The 20,908-nt window shown below is 53.4% G+C and overlaps 1 protein-coding gene across 2 annotated transcripts in view; it reads right to left on the minus strand.

The window, feature by feature from the left end:
* Positions 1-2,202: 2,202 nt before the first annotated feature.
* Positions 2,203-20,908, minus strand: part of CRYL1 (crystallin lambda 1) — a 78,643-nt gene continuing 59,937 nt past the window's right edge. For both annotated transcript variants that reach the window (XM_068526855.1, XM_068526856.1), the window contains exons 6-8: positions 8,180-8,285; positions 3,117-3,223; positions 2,203-2,763 (exon numbers count right to left, since the gene is read on the minus strand). In XM_068526855.1, coding sequence (XP_068382956.1) covers positions 2,650-2,763; positions 3,117-3,223; positions 8,180-8,285 — 327 coding nt within the window. In that variant the 3' untranslated portion in view covers positions 2,203-2,649. The remainder of the gene's footprint in view (positions 2,764-3,116; positions 3,224-8,179; positions 8,286-20,908) is intronic.

Raw genomic sequence — 20,908 nt, forward strand, 5'->3', positions numbered from 1 at the left:
AAGACCTTTGTGCATGCATTTCTTATTCGTCCTCAGCAGAGGGCTGGTTACCCAGTCGTTGCCAGAGGTGGCCTGAAGTGGACGTGTCGAGTTCCTTTGTTGTTTGGTTGCGCCGGTTTGTTGGGAACGTGCTTTGTGTTGGGTGCCACCGGGAACAAGACAACGAATGACTCCTCCGCCCTTGCAGCCAGCCGGGGGTCCGATGTGTGACACGGCAGCTGCTGCGCAGAACAAAGAGGTGACACACGCGGGTCCAGGCAGAGTCTCAGGGAACTTCCAGAGGGACAGGAGGGCTTCCGGGGGGAGGTGGCACCTGGGCGCTCGCGCAGGCCAGGCCCGCACATGAGAGATGGGAGGCGTCACCGTCCTCGCCTTCAGCCGCAGCTGGTACATCAACCCAGCAGAGACGGCAGAGACCAGCAGCCCCCGACACCAGCTGAACCCACACGGTGTCCCTGCTCAGGAGGGGTCTGGGCCCAGCCCACAGGCCGGTGTCTACTAATCCACACTTCGCACGCTATCCCAGCCTCTACACAGAAACATGAAGTGCAACAGAGGAAACGTTTGGTGTCCACCATCTCCTCTCTGGGGAGCCTCTCAGAGTCATCCTCGCGAGAGGCCTGAGGGTTAGGAGGCAAATTTTGATCTGCTGTGTATTTCTCTACAGGCAGCTTCTGGAAGAAAAGAGGTGGTGGACGTGAACTTACTCGGGAATTATTCAGGTTAAAGCCACCTCCACCCCTCGCAAAAAAAAAAGAAAAGAGAAAGCACGGCATACCTAAGGACACAAAATTAAAAGGCAGTTTTTCCAAAAACTGTGAAGGGATCATTTCAGATCCTTATGGAACAGAAAGGAGTGTACCAGCCCCCAGCCCGGGACTGGGCTGAAACCCAGCGCCCACAGGCCTGGCTGGCTGGGACCCAGAGCCTGAGGCCCGGGCCGGCGATGCCCCCGAGCCCCAGGGAGCCGCAGGCCTGCAGGTGCCCAGGGCCCGGGGCAGCCGGGACGCCGGCGGGAGGAGTTCTGAGCGGTGTGTTGGGGGAAGGGCAGTGACCCAAAATTCGTGGGCCTGGAGATCTGAAAAAAGGAGAAACGCCGTGCCAAAGGGAAGGGAACAGAGCTCTTACCTCAGCAGAATACAAACGAGCTCCCTGCCGAGGAGGGAAACAAAATGTCACCACCTCGAACATGAGGGCTGCCTCGGGGAGGCAGGCAGCCCCAGCACTGGGCTGGCGATGCGACGCCCTTTACAGGACGGGAGGGGCTTCCAGGCAGAGTGCCAGGTGCCCTGCCTGTCCAGCGCCACCTGGGCAGGTGACGATTTGGGGGTGGGGGATGTGTGAGCTCTCCGCTTGCTGCAGAGCCAAGTATGGTTCGATCCAACCTAGAAAACCGCCAGGGACGCCCGGCCCTGGGTCCGGACTCAAACACGCAGGTGGCTGTCAGGGACACAGCCCAGGAAGGGACAATGTGGCAGCTCTCCCAGAGGCCCAGGTGGCCCTGCGGGCTGTCCAACAGGAGCAAGACCTCGGCTGTGGCGAAGGCAGGGTGGCAAAGGGGGTCCAGCTCGGGAGGGTCCCCAGGGCCAGTCAGAACCTGGCGAGAATCCCCGGCCGGGCAGCCCGAGGCCGGCTCCGGGGAGCCGAGGGTCTCGCCCAGGAGCGCCCCGTGCTACAGCCGAAGGGGGGTCTCCTGCCGGCCCGCCCCCCCTCTTCTCCCCCCTCCCCCCTCCTCTCCCCCGCCCCCCCGGGGGGCTGGGAGGGGCTCCGGAGACGGAGGACTGCGCGGGGACGGGCCCGAGGGAAGGTCCGCGCGCTCCAGCGCCTCCTCCCTGCTGGGGGCTGCCCTGCGGACACCCACCGGCCCGGGGTCCCCAGCCTCCGCTCAGCCCCCGTCCTGGGTGCGGCCTCCACAGCCCAGGGTCACCCTCGTCCTGCTCACGGCCGGAGACGGCAGGCCGTGCCATTGGTCACGCGCTCGCTGGGGCGGCGTCGGTGGGGTGCACGCCACCCCCAGAAGGGGCTTTCCAAGCACACCCGACCGCGGCGCCGTGGGAAACACTGGCCCAAACTGGGGGTTGTCCCCGAATGACAGAGGGCTCTGAACAAAAGATCGGCTTACGACTCGACTGTGGTCACTCGAGATAACGTCCGTCATCAGGATCACCGACTTAAGCAGAAAGAACAGAAGGAAAAGACGTCTTTATGGAATCAAACGCTTTTATTTGGAATAAGCATCAAGAAAATGAAGGGAGTTGCCTCGTAAGTGCAGGGCCGCAGAGTACTCAGCAAGAGGTCAGAAAATAATTATAAAACTATTTTGCAGCAGATTAAAATAACTTGAAACTACGATCACTGGCTATGAAATGTATCCACATGTAATCACACGGGAAATAAATGGTAAAATCTTCAGAGGATTTGCTCTCTCGCCTGCCCTGGTGGCAGGGGTTCCAGCCCGCAGACCTCAGTGCTGCTCTGACCCCCAGTCTGGGGCACCACCCCGTCCACCGGGGCGCCTGCCTAGTGGAGAGCAAGTCAGGCTCTGCCTGCTGGGCTCCCAAGGCCTCCCAGCGTCTCTGAGCCCCTTGACAGGGGCTCGTGCTTCCAGCGAACGGGCTCCAGCATGGGCGGCAGTGGTCGCACGAGGCTTCACTGGGGCTGCAGCTGGCTCTTCAGTCTGGCAAGTCTCATGAGGCATCTGTCCCTCCACTCCCTCCTGGCAGCTAAGTGCTCCGGGTCATCTGGAACCTTCACGCACATGGCCTGGGAACAGGAAAGAAAAGAACAGACAAGAGGGGAAAAGGGGAAAGAAGCATGAAGAGCAACTAACTTAGCAGGAGGGAAATTACTCCTATTTATGCAAACTCTGAATCTGCTTTCAGAGACAAAAGAAGCCTGGCAAACCCTCAACTAACATAACTTTCCAAATCCAGAGGGGCCGACGGTTCCCTCAGACGAGTCAAAATGAGCTGCCAGTTCCTTGGTCACACGGCTCGGAGGGTCCCCTGAGACCCTGACGGGGCTATGGACAGTCAGGAACGTGGAACCTCAGAGTCAAGGCAAAGAACCTGGCTACAAACGAATCCTTGCCTTCCACCGGCACGGAGTCTACGCACCTGGTGCACTTTTTCAGCTGCGGCCCCGGAAAACTCTGGAATGGGTCCAAAAGTCTTTAGGACATGTTTCATGCCCTCGCTGTACCTGTCACAGTAACTTAACATACCTGAAAGCAGAAGAAAACAAGAATCCCCAAGTCAGAGAACTCCTGTCTGTGCTCAAACCAAGAATGTGTCCGGAGAGTCTTGCCCTGGGCTCACCCTCCCGTGGGTGAAGCAGGGCTGCGGGTGGGAAATGCACCCCGGTCAGTGGCCCTGGGCTCACTACTCAAGCTTTTCTCGGCAATAAAGGCCCGAGAAGCGACCCGACCTCCAGGCCTGGGTCAGCGCCTCTCAGGGACGCTGGGTCGGCCCACGTTCCTGCTTTGATTCCTCGACTATCACATTAATCCTGTTTTCACCACGAGCGTCTCCTTCAACAATGCACCTATGAGATTACTTGTGTACATGGCTCGAATGCATTTTCTAAGAACCAAAGATGTCAAGTTCAACTAAATCCGTTGCCCACTCCGCTCTTATCCCTGGCTTCTAGCTGGCACTTGACCCACCGGGCGGCGGCGGCCTTAACACGGGCTCTTTACCCCAGGGGCTGGCTCAGCTGTGGCCGCTGGGTTAGGGCGCCGCCAGCCACCCGCCCTGACCTGCATCTGAGCCCCGGCCACACGACTTCCCACTAGGCCCGCGGCTTCCGGGCCCTCAATCGAAGATGGAGCCCTAGGATTCTGGTGGAGAAGCACATGGAGAAGAGGCTCATCCTGAGGGCGGGGGGGAAGCTCCGCACTTAGGAGCAGCGCGCGGGCAGCGTGGCAGAGGCCGACTCCAAGAGGAAGCCCGTCAGCTGCCCACACGCCGGGCGGGCTTGCTGGACTGGCCAATCGGCACACAGCATGGCCCTCCCCCCCCATCCCTCCCTCCTGCCCGCCAGGCAGGTCGCACCGGGAGCCTGGCCCCAGAGCCGCTGAGCTGCGCTGGCCCTTTGCCAACCTCTCTCAAAACCAGAGAGACTCAGCAGTTGGTCAGTCAGGCTAAAAAGATAACAAGGGAACAAACAAAACTGCAGGATTTGCAGAGATCCAGAGCTGGGCCCTCACCGACCCCACGAAAACTGCGTGATTCATTTAAAATAAAAATGATCTCCACTAGATACGCCTTAAAAAAGAAAAACAACTTCTGTGGGGTTAGTCCTGATGCATCTACACTGATGTGAAAGCCTAAATTCGCTGATTTCAACTGCATTTGTCCCAAATCATTTGCCTTCTCTCTGAGGGTGATAAAATGATACCCACTTTGTCTTAGAAGAGAAAGTGGTTCGAAGGGTGAGAATTCGAAAATGCTACCTTTCTGACGTTAGCACCTGCAATTAAGTGGTGGACGCTCCCTTTTAAGAAGAGGGGTTTCACTGTGTTTACCGGAAGCACCAGGGGACGGTCCAGAGGTCAGGAAGGCCCCCCTCGCCCCCCCAGTTCTCTTGGATGGCTCAGCGTCTCTGGAACATGGAAAACGCCCCAGACACTTATTCACTTTTGGAAATTAAATATTTACTTCACTGTGCCTATTTGTTGGTTTATTCAAACTCAAGGTGATAAAATCCAGACACAAATACAGCTTACTCGTGTTTGGGAAGCAGAGACGCTGAACCGAATGAGCTGGAGAGACTGAGTGAGAAAAGATCAGGCAGATGTGTTGCAGCTGCGAACTCACCCACTTTCGGAGAAACAAGCTGCCCGGGCCCCCAACCCCCAGCAATGAGCCACGGGACTCAATTCAGGTGCTGTGTTTCACCTCTGGGTCACTTTACATTTTCTGAACGAGTGTCCCTCTTTCACTGCCCCTGTGAAGTCATCTGAGTCTCCCAGGGGCTTTCTAGAACCTTTTTTCCCTACTGCCTTTTATACAATTTGGAGTTTTAAAAGGGCTTTTATTTCTTCAGAACAGAATAAAATATGGTGAAACTCTTTACAGTCCATAACGTCTCCCCATAAGCCAATGAAAACTTCAGTCTCATTAGCATAAAAACACTTTCTATAACGTGCACTCAGCTCTCAGGATAAACAGCCCGTTGTTTGTGGCGAGGCTGGGAGCCTCCACTCGCTCCAGACACAGGAAGTTCACAGTGACTTACAGTCAGGATCTGCGGTGTGCCTTATTGACAACTTTCCAGTGAAGGTATCACTCTTACTATTATTTGCAACACATCCCCTTCCATTAGAGAGTAAAAAAGGAGGCTTTTAAATATTTCCAACGATAATTTTGGCTTCTCTACACCATGAAAGGTGAACTGAGTGGGAATAATCCTAGAATGACAATTTCACTGAAAATGGAAATTAGGGACTTCCCTGGTGATCCAGTGGTTAAGAATCCACCTTCCAACGCAGGGGACGCGGGTTCGATCCCTGGTCGGGGAGCTAAGGTCCCACGTGCCGCGGGGCAACTAAGCCTGCGCACTGCACCTAAGACCCAACACAGCCTAATAAATAAATAAATAACTATTTAAAACAAAGAAAGAAAGAAAGAAAATGGAAAGGAAAAACAAACACTTCACCTTTTATCCCACTAGTCTGCCCTTCCCCCATATCTTCTTTATATCCATGCCCTCTGCTCTGTCAACAATACCCTCTTCCAAAAACTCATAGAGCTTAGCTTTTTAGAAGACTCTGAACCTACCTTCTTAAGAGATGCTTATACGGAATAAGGAAAGATGGGGCGGGGGGAGAAAACAGATTCTCATGAAATTAGATTTAGCTCATTTCACTGGTTTCTAACTTGAGCCCAGTGTCTGCACGCCGTGTATTCTCATGTCACCCCTGTGAGGGGGGGGGGGGGTCACTGCTGCTATACCCATTTTACAGGTGGGGAAACCGAGGTGCAGTGAACTGACGTTCCAAGGTCATCTAGCTTGCAGGTCAGCGGGGCGCTGGCTGGCTCCACCAGCCAGAACCACCATTCTGAGAGCCGGCGCTGCCTTAAAAAGTAGCCAAACGGAGTAGGCATGCTGGCCTCCTGTTTCTCAGGTGCTATTTTATTAGATTAAAAACAAATTCTAAAATACCTCTACCACTTCCAGATAAACTGTAGCTTTTAAAGACTAGTAACTAGCCTTAACCTGAGATGTTGGCTTTATATAAAACTATATCCAAAAGGAAGAATTCTTGATATATTCTGGTGACACTGTGAGGAATAACGAACATTTCCATTGATGCCAAGCCAGATCTCAAAACTGTCTAACTCTGGTCTTTGGAATGCTCTGAAGTTGAAAACTACATCCGTCCACCACTATCATATTAAGCCAATTAGGTTTTCTTATCATTTCTGCTTTGTTTGAAAAATTGCTGTGGGCCTCCTTCCTGTCTGCACACTATTTGATTCTTGAGTTTCTGGTTTCATCGGCTTCTGTTTCTATTTGTTTGAGAGTTAAAGCTGTTCTCAGTCTCTCCCTATAGATTTCTCGTGATACCTGAATTATCTTATTTTTCTCAAGAAAAAAAAAAAAAGGAAGAAAGAAAAAGAAAAACATGATGGTTACCAGGCAGTGTCTACATCCATTTCAAATGCTTAAATATATTCCTCACTTTTAAGGTTCTGGTTGAAAAAAGCATTTGAAATTTTCCAAGACTTCATTTTAATGAGCGAGCGTGGGAACCCCTGCTCGCTGCTCTCTGCGCTGCCCCTCTCCCCGCTCCGCCCCGGGGAGAACCGTCCCGTACTGAACCGCTTCTGGGCGCACACGTGTGCAGCCGGGCACCAACGCATCTAGGAAACTGCTTGACTCCCTCACCGGAAACTATATTCCACCAATTACTGTGGTGAGAAGTGACTGAACTAACAGGGAAACACCGTGGAACTCTAAAATCTACGTCCAACAGACTCCCAGGGGTCACCTACTCCGGCCCCCGCCCCCCGACCTCACTGCAGGAGTCTCCCCTCAACCCAAGCGTCTGGCAGGTGGGCACCAGCCTCCGGCCACTCAGCTCCCCTCTCAAAGCAGGGCCTCTCCGCACATCAGCTCCAGGTTCTAGAAAGTTCCTCCGGCCGTTTCTGGCCTTCTGTTCTAGCTCCAGCCCCACAAAAGACACAGACAGACAGACAGACACATACTACTCCGGGCACCTTCCTCTGGATATGCTCCAGTTTCTCAACACGTTCGTTAAATGTAGACCATGGAGCTGAACACAACACTTGTTTTTTCTTTGTACTCAAGTTTCACAAGTTAATAACCTAATGCTTAAAACAATACACAAAAATTGCACAGATTTATGACAACATAAAAAAGCACAAGGATAATAAGTTACTCATCATTTCAGCACCAAGAGACAGCAGCAATAATAACATTTAGGTGACGTTTCCCCAGATTTTTATGCATAGCTTTTTAAATTTATTTTGTCTTAATTTGTTGTAGGTTTTATTGCTTGTTTTTCAAATGACGTCCTTTTTTTCAGTTGATTAAACTCTATGGCTGAAAGTTTCATTCTTGGGAGAGTCTCCCCTGCTCAAGTTATTTTTCTTTTCAGTGTCACCAGCTCACTGGCTCTCACCTACTCCCCCAGCCCCTGGAGGTCGGCTTCTGGGGCAGCTGCCAGCCAGGCCTGCCCCCCACCCGTCACCAGCCCTTCTCCCGCAGAAGCCCCTCCCTCAGGCCTCCCCCGCCTTCTGGAAGGAGACCCACGCTCAGCAAACACGCCCAGAAGCTGTTCCTGTTTGGGCAAAGGTGTGTGCAGTCGAGGTTCCGGTGGTCACGTCCCCAATCCTATTTCTTCTTCTTGCCTCTGTAAAGCACTTCACCATCGTTCCCAGGAAACACAGCTCTGTCTTCCTCAGGCTGGAGGGTCCTTGGCGGTGTCGGCAGCATCTCGCCCCCGCCCCCCAGCTCTTGCCACGGGGAGGTGCGTGGAGCCCGCGTGGACTTTCACCTCAGCCCCTCCCTGTGAATGACGGACTGGCCGCTATCTCCTGCGCGACACTGTTTCTATTCAGTTGTAAGAAAAGGCAAGATTGACCGTTACAAAACCATGAGAGCACTGAACCGCACAGAATCCCACCTTGGACCCGACGGAACGGAAGCCTACCTTCGGCGTTGAGGTGCATGGTTTCCAGGGGCCCGATGAACGCGTACCGCATGCCCAGGCCGTCCGACATGACGAGGTCAAGGTCGCCCGGGGACACTACTCCTTCCTAAGTGGAGAGAACGGGCCGGCAAGGTGGTGAGTCCTCGGGAAAGACCGTTTCATTACCGTCATTCTCATCCTGACTTCTCTAGAGCGGGACCCCAAAATTCTCTGCAAAGCACTGCCACGGGCTTCATCAAACGCGGCGTCACAGAACTGCAGTACACAAACGGGTCCTGAAAGGAGTGCGCGCTGTGAAATGGTCGGATACCGATTCAACCTCCGGCCCCCCCGCTGTCCCCCCTTCTCTAACCTACCACCCTCGTCCCGTCGGAAGGCTTCTCTGCACGTCTGCCTAAGACCTGGGGCTGTCGGAAGAGCTGCAGAGCCGTCCTCCAGGCTTCGTCCGCTTGCAAGCCCGGCCGTGCTCAGCTTTTGATGCGTTCGTAAAAAGGTGCTATTCTTTGATGCAAGGCAGCTTAGAGCAGTGTGTGTGTGTGTGTGTGTGTGTGTGTGTGTGTGCGCGCGCGCGCGCGCTGCTCACACGGTCCTACCCTCCACGCGTTCGCCTGAGGGAGGAGCAGGGACGCGAGGTGACGACCCGCACGGCCGCCGGGAGAGGGAAGCGGGCCGGGCGGGGAGGTGGCACGCCCCGCGGCCAGGCTGGCAGGGGGGCTGCGAAGTCTCCAGCTCTGGTTTCCGGAGCGGCTTCCTCCACGTGGAGAGGCCCCGCTTCCGGAACAGGGAGTCGGGGGTGGAGGACGCGGTCCGCCTGGACCCTCAGCCCCGGCGTGCACACGCGCCCCCGCGCGGCGCCCTCCCTCCCCCGGGCCGGGGGCTCCACCGCCAGAGTCCAGGCCGCCACGAGGCCCGCGCGCCCCTCACCCCTGCGGCCCAGCTGCCGGGGGAGAAAACAGTTCCTCGGGCCCCCGTGGGCGTCTGCGCGGCTGGGGGGGCCGGGGGCCCACGCAGGGCAGGGGTGACTCGGGGCGACTGAGGACCCTGGGTGAGAAGCCCTTTCCGCGTGGCTGCACACGCGTGCGCACGCGCGTGTGACACGTGGGGACGCGCGGAGCCGCACGCGGAGCTGAGAGCGCGGCCCCTCCAGCACGCCCGGCCGGCTTCCTGACTCGCCCAGAGGCAAACATCCTGACTTCCGTAATAACCATTCCTTCCTCCACATTCCTGAAACATGGAGTCTGCATTCTGCCTGTTTTTCATCTTCTTGGAGACGGATTCACAGTGTGTTCTTTTCTGACTTGCGTCTTTCACTCCACCTCACGCTTTTAAGATTCACCAGAGTGGTGTGTTGCTGAAGGCGTCCATCCTCGCGGCTTCCTTGTCCATCCTACTGTTGGTTAACATCTGGGCTGTCCTAATTCCCACCGTAAACGACTGCAGAGCCGCGGCCTGGCGCGTCCTCCACTGGGAGCCGACGTGCCTGCACCCATGTCGCTGTCCCCAGCTGGCGCCGACCCGGGGCTTCCTATTAGTTCTAGACCATCCTTGGGTTCATCTGACTGCTAATGAGAGCAAAGCAACTCAGTTCACTCAGATGCTCACCAGTCGCCCGCCCTCCCCTCCTGGTGGCAGAGCTGGGGGGGGGGGGGGCGGGGCATCGGCACCAGGAGGAAACACTGAACACAAGGCCCGTGGTGCCGCCCAGAACCACCAAGAAACGACTGCTGGTCCGCAGGGTCCCGCCGCCTCTCTCCCTGGCTCCCTCCGCGCCATGTCTTGGGCAGGAAGGGTGGCTCCCGGTCCTCTCCCCAGGCCGCCCAAAGCCACCTGCCAAGGCATTCCCGCACCCAAGGCTCGGGAGCGCCGTGAAAGGCAGCCAGGCGGGGGCTGCGGACCCTCCCTCAGCCCTGGCCCCCAGGTCAACATTCCAACAGCCTAGAGTTTCCATTCCAGCACCAAACTGGGAAGGATGCGGACCTGGAAGCCAGCCTGGGCCTGTGACGGTGTTTGCCCTGACTCTCTTCTCCCACAACTGTGTTGAGTACTTTCAGAGCTGACTTCCAAAGATTTCAAAGTACCCACACAGGGAGCCACCCAGAGTAAGTTTTGATTTGTAAGCATCGTGAGCGCTAACAGTGACCCGACTGATCAAAGCGTTAGAGGGCTTCTCCATCACCCGGCGCCCTCACATTGGAGAGGACCCGCACTTCCTTCACTCCTGCTTCATCCACGGAGGGCGGTCAGTTTTTTACCAGTTGCTATTCATTAGCTGAACAAATTAGAAAAGAGAAAAAGTTTTAATATTTCCTCTTCCTAACTGCTTCTTTCTGCCCCATTTGAATTTTCTGAGGCAGATTTCTCTAAGCTTGAGTTTTTACCCAGAAGCTAAATCCAAAGAAAAGAAACGGCCATGAGAAATTCAGCCAAGATGCTCACTGATTAGGGTTCCATGTCGCTGAGGCAAATGCCCGGGTTCATCCCTGCTGCACTCAGCACAGAACTAAAGCTTCATGTTCGGGATGTTCTGAAGGTCAAGTTGTGCTATGAGCTCCACTCCACCCAGAGCCTTAGTGCCACCTGTGGCCTAGATGTTAACATTATCAATAACTAAATAAATCCTTGCGATGGCATAAAAGGCAGGCCAAGCGCTTGAGTTGAATGGATCTGGTGATGACTCCCTGGATAGAGACAGGACCCCCGCAGCAGTTTGAGCACTGAAACCCCCTCATTCCAGTGTGCCTGGGGGGTCAGTATACCTCTATCTCGTGGTAAAATTCTCAAGTCACACGTACAAGGAAAAGCCCCAAGCGGTTAAAAGTTTTCTAAATCTCAGACAGAGCAATGAATACTATGATCACTGCTAGTTCAAAAGGTGGTTTGCGTCACGTCCTGAAAAACCACTGGGCGAGGACAGTCCAGCCAGAGTGGGCAGGAGCCCCTTCACTGAACACCTCCTGCCTCAACTCACCTCCTTTAGCTAAAGTCTAAGACTCTCCACAATCCACCAACACACACCCACGGCCTGGGCATACACTTTGCACCTGGCGTGCTCACAGGAGGTTCCCAGACTGCCACCCACAGGCAAGGTGCAAACTTCAAGTGCAATGAAAGGTCTGGGATATATCAGTCAGGGTCCCACCAGAGAGACAGAATCACTCAGTTATAGATACGCCAAGAGATTTATGCCAAAGAATCGGCGTGTGGACACTGGCTCATCTGAGATCCCGGGCGGGAGCCGCTGGTGGAAACCTCAGCTCTGCCCTTAAGGCTGTTCAACTGATTGGATGAAGTTTGCCCAGATTATTGAGAATAATCTCCTTATTCAAGTCAACTGACTGTAGCTGCTAATCACATCTATAAAACACCTTCAGAGAAACACGGGCAACCTGTGTGTGACTGAATGACCGGCCCTCTGGCCCAGCCCAGCTGAACCTCACAGGGGACAGAGTGGAAGTTCAAAGCATGGTCCTCACCCTTGGGCATCCTGGGCCTGGCACTTTGTGAGCAGGGAGAGGAGGATGGGAAGACACCACTAAAATAACGACCGTGGTGCTCAGCCTGTCCTTCGGGGGGACGTGGAAGAAGGGGGAGGCGGCGGGGGTCTTGCGTAGCTCAGGAATGCAAAATCTGCTGAAGGAGGAGCCCTGGGACTGTTTCCTCTACTGATGACCGGGTGCACAGAAACATTCTTCCTTCTAATCACCCCCTTCTCATATTAAATTTTCTTGTTCAATGCACATATTTTTGGCATGGCCTCATATTCACTTGCTTTTCTCACGTTTCTCATGCCATCTTTCCTTGTCTGGTTCTTTTTTACTATTTCCCAGCTTTTGATCTTCTACTTTGTTTTGCTCTACTTTTCACCACACTTGGTCCTGAATTTTCAAGTTTCTCTTGTGCAAACACTTCTCCACCTTGGCCAGCACCATCACCACGCGGAACAGACCTGCCTCCCAGGCATCTGGACGAGGTGATATACAGGTTCCCCCAACCAGAGCTGTCCAGGCTTCAATCCAACGTCTTAACTGAGACAAAAAAAGCTTTAGTGTGTCAGATGACAAAATGCAACATCCAAGGGCGTGAAGGAAGCCTGTGCTGGTCCAGCGTCACCCCCCATCAGAGGCCCAGGAGAAGGGGTTACAGAGAAAGAGGCCACCTCAGGCTTAGCCCCCGATCCCCAGAGACGTTCAGTGTCAAGCCAGACGCCAGTGACCCCAGTGCAGAGATAGTCAAGCCCGAGTCGGGACACTGGACTCTTCTTTAGAAAGTCCATCCCTGCAGCCCTTATGAACAAACGGTACAGAGTAATAACGTAGTCACTGATCGTGGAGTTTAAACTAAGGACTATGCGATGATGAGGAGTCGGGTTTTTCTCACGAGAAACCAGCTAGAACCATGAGTTAGTTCCTTACACTCACGTACGCTTGCACGTCTTTGTTTTCTACACTCTTCACTAAGCACTGCGTCTCCCACAGGCAATATGAAAACTGGCTCCAGAGCAAGAGTGACAAAGCCCTGATCCGCCCGTCCCCACCACACTTCCTTCCAGGGAAAAGGCGAGGCAAGGACAGGGCTTTCATAGGTGAAAAAGGGAAGACTGCTAAGCCCTGCCCCGCTGTCACCCAGAGGCTTTCGGGTCTGTGAGTCGCTCAGCACCATGAGTTTTCCTGGAAGCAGGGCGGGGCCGTTCCTGCGGGATGACACAGGCAAACCTTGCGACCCTGGAGAAGAGCTGACTGAACACGTTTAGCTGATGCAACAGGACACTGACTCATACGCATCAAACCCCCGCATCCAGCGCCTCAGAGGGGACGCGGGGCAAGGAGACCAGAGCTCGGGGTGGACGGTCCCGGCCAGGCCGCTGGGAAGTGAGGGGCAGACGGGGCCGCATCCTGGGCAGGCGTCCGGCCCGACGGGGCGATCCCACTGCCCGGATTGTTCTGGGGGAAGAAGGCGCCAGAGGAGGAGACCGTATGTGCAAAGAAGCATCATACGGCAGAAAACTTGAAATGACCTTAAAACAACCCACAGCAGGCAAAAAGATTAGATTTTTTCAAAAGGGTCAGTGAAATGAAATCTCATGAAGCCATTAGAAATGAATAAAAACTCGAGCAAAGTACTCTTAACAGAGACTAGACAAGAACGCAGAAAAATAAAAGCAATTTGACTCAGGGTAGGGAACATAAGCGGTATCTTCCCTTCGAGTATTTTTAAGAATAAAGCTTTTAGCGGAAAGAGACCAAAAAATGAAAAGGAAAGAAGGGAAAGAGTTCGTCGTAATCCGAGGGATAGTCCAGAGCTGTCTGGGCCGCGGCAGTGACACCCTCATGTGATTTTTCTTACTTTGCTGCGCTTGTAACAAAGCTTTCGGGGAGAAAAACACCAGTATTATGAGTCCAAAACAAAGAAAAGGTCTGGACCTTAAATACAGCCACAGCACAAGGCATCCGTTCGTGCGAACGTAAGCGCACCAGGGTTCGGTGAGGTGGCGGAGACCTAACTGGGGTCATCCGGGAACGGAGCTCTTGACAGAGAGGTCGGCGCCAAGCAGCGGAAGCCCTCAGCCTCCACGCCGAGGCACACACGGCCCGTCGCCGCCTGCCCCTCACGACCACCCGCGGAGCTTCGCACCTCCAGGGCCTGCACCTCGGGGAAGCAGGATGGCCGGGCCTCAGGCTCCCTGCCCCAGCGGTCACCTACAGCCTTGCTTCTCTGCCTGTTCTCCTGGGGACGCCTTCCCTCCACCTCTGTCCTCCACCGGGGGCGCCGCCCTCCCCGGCCCTGCCTGTTAACTTTCCAGCTCACATCAGAGGAGCTGAAACCCATCACTGCCCAATTACCTGTGGGTGAGGATTAGCAGTCAGGTGTTAGAGTGACAGCGTTTCATTTCATTTTCTTTTCCTTTTTAAAGATTTTTTTTTTTCTTTTGGGATGTGGAACATCCTAAAAGTCTTCAGCGAACTTGCTACAATACGGCCTGTGCCCCATGCCCTGATTTCCCGGCCCCAAGGCATGCGGGACCCCAGCTCCCCACTGGAAGGTGCAGTCTCAACCACTGCACCGCCAGGGAAGTCCCTGATTTTCTTTTAGAGTGGTTAGAATACTAGCACAGGTGCTTTTGCTTTAAGCACTGCTGATGTAACCCCAGGCATGCCAAGCAGGTGTTTTTAATTGAGCATGTGGTTGGTGTTTCCATTATGTTTATCTGTTGATGGGGCTGGAGTTGCCTCTAAAACAATAAGTCAGCAGGATCTCTCCTTTCAGTAGGGTTTTGCTGCTGGCCAGTGTGGCTACTCAGAAAACAACCTCCCATAAAAGGGTAAATACTACTACAAAAATGGTCTACTTCTTACAGGCCATCGCTGCTGGGAGAGTTCTAATTAACTGATGATTCCCAGCCAGCAGATCAAGTCTCTCGGCTGTACTGCCCTGAGAGAGACCGTCCGAGCCTGCGGGCTGCAGCCGGGCCGGGCCCTCCCCACGCAGGAGGGAACCTCGGGAGAGCTGGACGGACCAGCTCCACGCACACAAGGCACCCACAGGAGCTTCAGACATGCCTCTGCAGCGAGGCGCCCCCCGCCTCCCGGCCGCGCCCGCACTCCCACGGGTGTCACGCGCGGCCCAGCACACGTCGGCCAGGAGTGGCCTCTCGTGAATCTGATCGCCTCCCAGTGGTCAGTGAACGACATGAAACACTTGCTGAGCCACAGGTGTGGGTTCTGATATAGTTCTGGGGCTTCTTAAAATGCTGAGACCCTGGTGTCCCTCCAGAGCTGCCCTGTAATGAGAAACGCCTCCCTCTCCATCTGCCTCCAAACGGAAGGCCGCTGATAGGAGGCTCTTCCAACTTACGGCCGAGAAAGCGGGTCTCGATTCATTTGGAGGATGGTCCTCGTGAAGGGGGTGACACACCTGCTCCAAAGGGCCTGTAGTCCCAGCTGATGCGTCCCCCGAGAAGCAGGCTAAGCTAAGGAGGACGACAGTGCAGCTGGGCCCACGGCAGGCTCGGTGAACATCACGGGAGAAAGAGCTCGAGCAGCTGGAACCCCGGGAACTCTTCAGTGCCCTCCGGGGATGGACTTCCTGCCACGGACAGGCTGACCCAGGCTTCGGAAGGCAAGACAGAGGCCAGGTGGGCACAGGGACATGGGCCAGGGCTGAAAGGTGAGCTCCAGGGGCCGGGGGAAGACAGTTCCCTCAGCCTCGTCGAGGTTATGTTTTCAGGAGGTACAATAAATAATGCAGAGATGGCAGGAAAACGTCTTAGAAAAAGTTTCGATGGGTGAATTTTGACCTAGGGCGCCTGGCGACGGGCAGTCATAAGACTCGTGGACGCTGGAGCGGATGAACACAAAGCAGGGATGGACCGGGCACCCAGCGGTGCAGGAAGCAGAGCCCTGCGTGGAGCAGGGAGAGCTGCCCGGGCCGCGGCTGGAAGCGGCAAACAGAGGAAGCATCCTTCCTGGAAGGACCGAGGCTCAGAGCTGGGGGAGGAAAAGGCAACCATGAGGAAATGCACTCAGACACTTTACTTCTTTGAGAAAAAAACATAGGGAATTCCCTGGCGGTCCAGTGGTTAGGACTCGGCGCTTTCACTGCCGAGGGCCTGGGTTCAATCCCTGGTCAGGGAACTAAGATCCAGCAAGGCGTGCAGCAAGGCCCCCCCCAAAAAAATTAAAAAATGTTTACGGGTTTTTTTAGAAATAAATTTATTTTTTATTTCTTTATTCTTTCTTTCTTTCTTTCTTTGGCCGAGCCGTGTGGTTTACAGGATCTCAGTCCCCCGACCAGGGAGTGAACCCAGGCCCTCGGCAGTGAAAGCTCAGAGTATGAACCACCGGACTGCCAGGGAATTCGCAACCCCTAAACTTTTAAGTTTAAATTTTAAAAGACGTAAAATGTAGAAAATCCTACAGCTGAGGGTGTGGTGCAGAGGGCAGGAGCCGGGCTCTTTCTTGGCGCCCTTAACTGCCCTTCACTCCTTCTACATGACTCTTCTTGCCAAGTACACCGATGGGTGTCGCCAAGGTCTCTTCCGTAACATGTTGCTCAAGCCTCAGCTTTTTCCTACTGGCCCCGCTCCAGGGGAGCCAAGCCTTAAGCGGTCCTGCTGTTTCCAACACCTTCTCTCTAAATAAAAACTTCTAAAAGAGCCCCACCTTCCACCTGCCCGGAAGCACGGCTTTGAACATGCTTTCTCCTGTCGGGCCACTCGGGCCATGAGTCTCTGCAGCCTTCCTTGACTCCAAAGCCTGCAAAGCAAGTGACTCAGCCTGAGCCTGCCTGCCCTTTCTTCTCTTCATCCTCGCCACCTGTTTGTGCTGTTTTTCTTCCAGAATAATTGGCAGGTCCTGTACTTACTCAGAGTGACATTCATGGGAAAAAGCCCCCCCAGACTCAGGAAAGGACGGCTGCGAGGCGGCTCACTGTCTGACCTGGCTTCCTTCTCAGAAGGCTCCATGTGTGAGAAGCAAACTTCTGGGGTTGAACTTGAACTTGGAGAACTGGGCCCATGCTCACACTGGCTTCTAAAAGAAGAGCAAAATCCAACAACCGCCTACCCCCGCGCGATCGCAGCCCAAGTGAGAGAAACCTAAGACGTCATTCGGGCAGTGAGTCTACAGTGTCAGGTCATCTTCCCCCCAAACTCCGCTCAGCACCATCAGTCCCCCTGGTGTCGGCCCCTCCGTAAAGGAGCTGGCAGTTCGCTCCAGTTCAGGTGTAGCTTCAGGGCGAGGCTGGGAACTCGCAGCCCAGCCTACAGCACCAGCCCGGGAGCACCGGACTCGCGGTGGCCGGCAGGGCTGCCTCTCAGGCCCAAGGAGCCTGCTTGATTCGGCCATCACCCTCGGAGGGACACTCTGTTCTCACAGGCCTGTGACTAAATGAGGAAAACCAGACTACAGTTTGCACCCCTGCTCCGGAAACCAAAGGCCACATGAGGATCGCTGATGCCAAGCCTGCGGCCAGCGTGACGGGGAGATACCATGTGGGGGACTGCAGGGGACGGGAGCTTTGATTTGGAGGAGCAGTGAAAACCTAGCATTCGTTCGTTCTGCTGTGTTTGTGTTTTAATCAAAAGTGAATTAAGTCTTTTTTTAAAATCAATTTTCACATCTTTTTTGGGATAACCAGAGGTATTCAGTGTCATAAATCTAGGACTAGGAATCGGGACCACGTAAGAGTCTTTCCACTAAGCAAAGGTGGTTAGAGCTGCATGTTTCCCTATTATGAGCCCTGAGTCAGAGATAAAGAGGGTCAGAAACAGGAGACACGCAAAGACAAAAACATGGAAGGAGAAAAGGCAACTGAAAAAGACGGCAGAATATACTGTATCTCATTGAAGTTAAGATTCCATTGATTGAAAGTTAAATTAGCATTTAACGCTCCATTATGGAAGAAAAATGCTGCCAATAAAACTAAGATGCTAAAATGTAAAAAAAATAAATAAATTTTATCTTAGAACAGATGGAATTCGATACGTCAAGGCTGAGGCTGAGGTCTCAGGGCGTGAGCCAGGACTCCTCCCCCTTTACGATGCACATGAATCCCCTGGGAGGGGAGGGGGTTGATAAAATGCAGAGTCCAATTGTGCAGGGCTGGGGTGGGGCCTGAGATGCTGAATTTCCAACAAGCGCCCAGGTGAAGCCCACGCTGCCATCCCCAGCCCTAGGACCTCACTTGTGCAGCTGGCATGTGAGCATTTCAGCTCAGAGCTAACTCACTGGTGACAGCTGTTACATCCCTGGACTCTGGGATTCAGAAAACACGGCTGTCACCATCATCACTGTAATCCATAACACCTACTCAACCATTAGTATACGCTAGCCACGTTCTAAGCCCTCTACATACATAACCCATCCAACCCTCATCAGATCTTGATGAGGAACAGTCCATTGTCATCTTCACTTACAAATGCAGACACCGCGGCACACAGGTGGCACAGGTCTGAATCCCTACCAGACCGGGGAATGTGGATCAAACCATTTAATTTCTAAAGGCAAAAATAACAATATGTCTCTCATGGTTTTAGGACTGGATGATCTGAAAAAATCTGAAAATCACGAGACATGTAAAGGAAAGTACTTTGTAAACTCTGAAATACTATAGACAAACTGAAGTCACTGATGAGTACATGATTCTCAGTGGTTTGCTGTGCTAAGACTCCTAATTCCTGTGTTTTACAGTCAGCCCTCTGTATCCACGGGTTCCACATCCTCGAATTCAACCGATCGTGGATCAAAAATATTCAGGAAAAGAAACCCAGAAAGCTCCAAAAGGCAAAATTTGAATTTTCTAGGAAAGGCAACTGTTTACACAGTTTTTACATCCTATTTACGACTATTTAAATAGCACTGACATTGTATGAACAACTGTTTACACATGACTGAGGTCGTATTAGGTATTGGAAGTAATCTAGACATGACTTCAAATACGCTGGAGAGACCGCTGTGCTCTCGTAAATTACATCCAACAGAAACCCTTGAGTGGCTTTACCACAAAATGTCTCATCTGTTAACTTTACCACACGATCCTCGAGATGCACTTTATTAGCTGAAACCAGTCCTCGTAACAGTTGTGTTCGTGCCCCGAATAAAGCTGGACCACGGAAGCCTGGACTCTCTCAAAGGGTCCTGCACAGACCACAGCCCCTGAGCAAGACACCAGAGGCCCAAGGAGCAGAAATCACCTGGACGTCACATTTCTCAGAAGGATGAACAAAACCCGAGGTAAGCAATTTAAAGCTCATTACCACCCACACATTCCAATGGGCTGAGAACCCAAGGGCGGCTCTGTGATTCACTCCCGGCTCGCCTCCACGGACCCTCCCTCAACGGGGCAAGAATTTACGGGCACTACAAGCTCAGCTGTTGTCTGGGCGAGAGTCTGTCATCACAACACTACTTCCCTTATCATGCTCGTCAGCTTAAGATCGACTGAAAATCTCTTTTCTGGCCAGCAGGATCCTGTCACCCAGTGACCTAACCTCGGATGACGAGAGAGACTATAGCCATCGGCATTTCCCAGCCAACAAGGGCTGCTCCGTCCCAATTCTGCAGCCAAACGGTCCGGGAAAAAAGGACCGCGTGGCTGTGAGCGCCCACGTGCCCTTGGTGCCGGGGCACCCATCCTGCTCTCACAATGGATGCCCTGCGGAGCGCACGGTCTGGGACGGCACAGTGTGCCCAGCGCAGCCTCTTCCCGACCTTGGCTCGGCTCCCCTGGTTCCCCACGAAGGACAGGCCCGTGCAGGAGCCACACACACACACACAGCTCCCACCCTGTCTTTCCTAGAATTTCTCTCTCCTGCTTGCCTGCAAGGATGAAGGGATACCCTCCCTCCAGAGCCAGTGAGACTGAAAACAGGAAAACCACAGTGGAGGGGGGGCAGGGGGAGGGAATCAATGAAACAAAAAGCCTTCTCTTCAAGAAAGCACCAAAACTGATAAATCTCCAGCATGACAAAGATAAAGACAGCAGACGTGAATCACCCACAACAGGAATGAACCCAGGGATGTCACTACAGGCCCTGCAGCCTCTAAAAGGAAGAGAGGGCACCACCGACAACTTCACGCTCATAAATTCAGCGACAGAAGAAACGGGCCGACTTCTCAAAAACCATAAACTGCCAAAATTCATCCAAGATGAAACAGACAGCCTGAATGGTTCTACAACCACTAAAGCTGTTGAATTTGTAATTAAAGACCAAAAAAGAATTCTCCAGGCCCAGGTGGTTTCATTGGAGAATTCGACCAAACATTTAAGGAAGAATTAACAGAACTTTTACAATCTCTTCCAGAAAACAGAAGAGGAAGGAAAACTTCCCAACTCTTAAGTTTTCCTCGAGTTGGTGTTCCTCGTTTAGATGAGAGAAAGCAAAATTCAACTGCAGGGCTTTTCTTCATCTCTTCCAGGCACTAAGATATCTTACAAATAAAAGTAAAAGTTGCCCTAAAACCTCCGCAACGTTTCACTGTAATAGTGAATTTTTCTTGCAGTATATTAAGTTCCTGTACTCTAGACAAGTGGAAATATTTTTATCTTATTTATTTTATTTATTGTTTTGGCCACATTGGGTCTCAGCTGCGTCATGTGGGATCTTCTGTTGCTGTTGTGGCGTGTGGGCTTCTCTCTAGTTGTGGCGCGTGGGCTCCAGAGCGCAGTGGGCCCCGTAGTTTGTGGCACGTGGGCTCTCTCGTTGAGGCGCGCAAGCTCAGTAGCTGTGGCGCCCGGGCTTAGTTGCCCCGCGGCCTGTGGGATCTTAGTTCCCCGACCAGGGATCGAACCCGTGTCCTCTGCATTGGAAGGCGGATTCTTTACCACTGCACTGCCAGGGAAGTCCCGGTGGAAATATTTTAAACAGATCTCCAAGGGGCTGTTTTTACTTCAGTGCTTCTACCACTGATTGACATTCCAAAACATTTTACAGTCACCGAGAAATTAAAGCTGAAAACTTCACAGTGGGAATCCCAACACTGCATCTTGAAGATGTAGGAGCATTAACTGGATTCAAACAGTGAGGACACAGAATTGCAGCTAGTGTGAGCAGTCAGGTCAGATGATGAACCCAACAGGGATGTGACCAAACGCCAGAGCCAGGGTTCTGTGGGACGGTCACGTGCATCCTGCACTGGGAAGCTGAAATCCGGTGCCCCCAGGCCAGCTTCCCTGTTCTGTCTCAGGCTGGGACCGCCAGGCATCCGCAGGAGTCAAGAGTAGCGGCTGTGA

This window comes from Eschrichtius robustus, chromosome 18, assembly GCF_028021215.1.
Source record: "Eschrichtius robustus isolate mEscRob2 chromosome 18, mEscRob2.pri, whole genome shotgun sequence".
Classification (NCBI taxonomy): Eukaryota; Metazoa; Chordata; class Mammalia; order Artiodactyla; family Eschrichtiidae; genus Eschrichtius; species Eschrichtius robustus.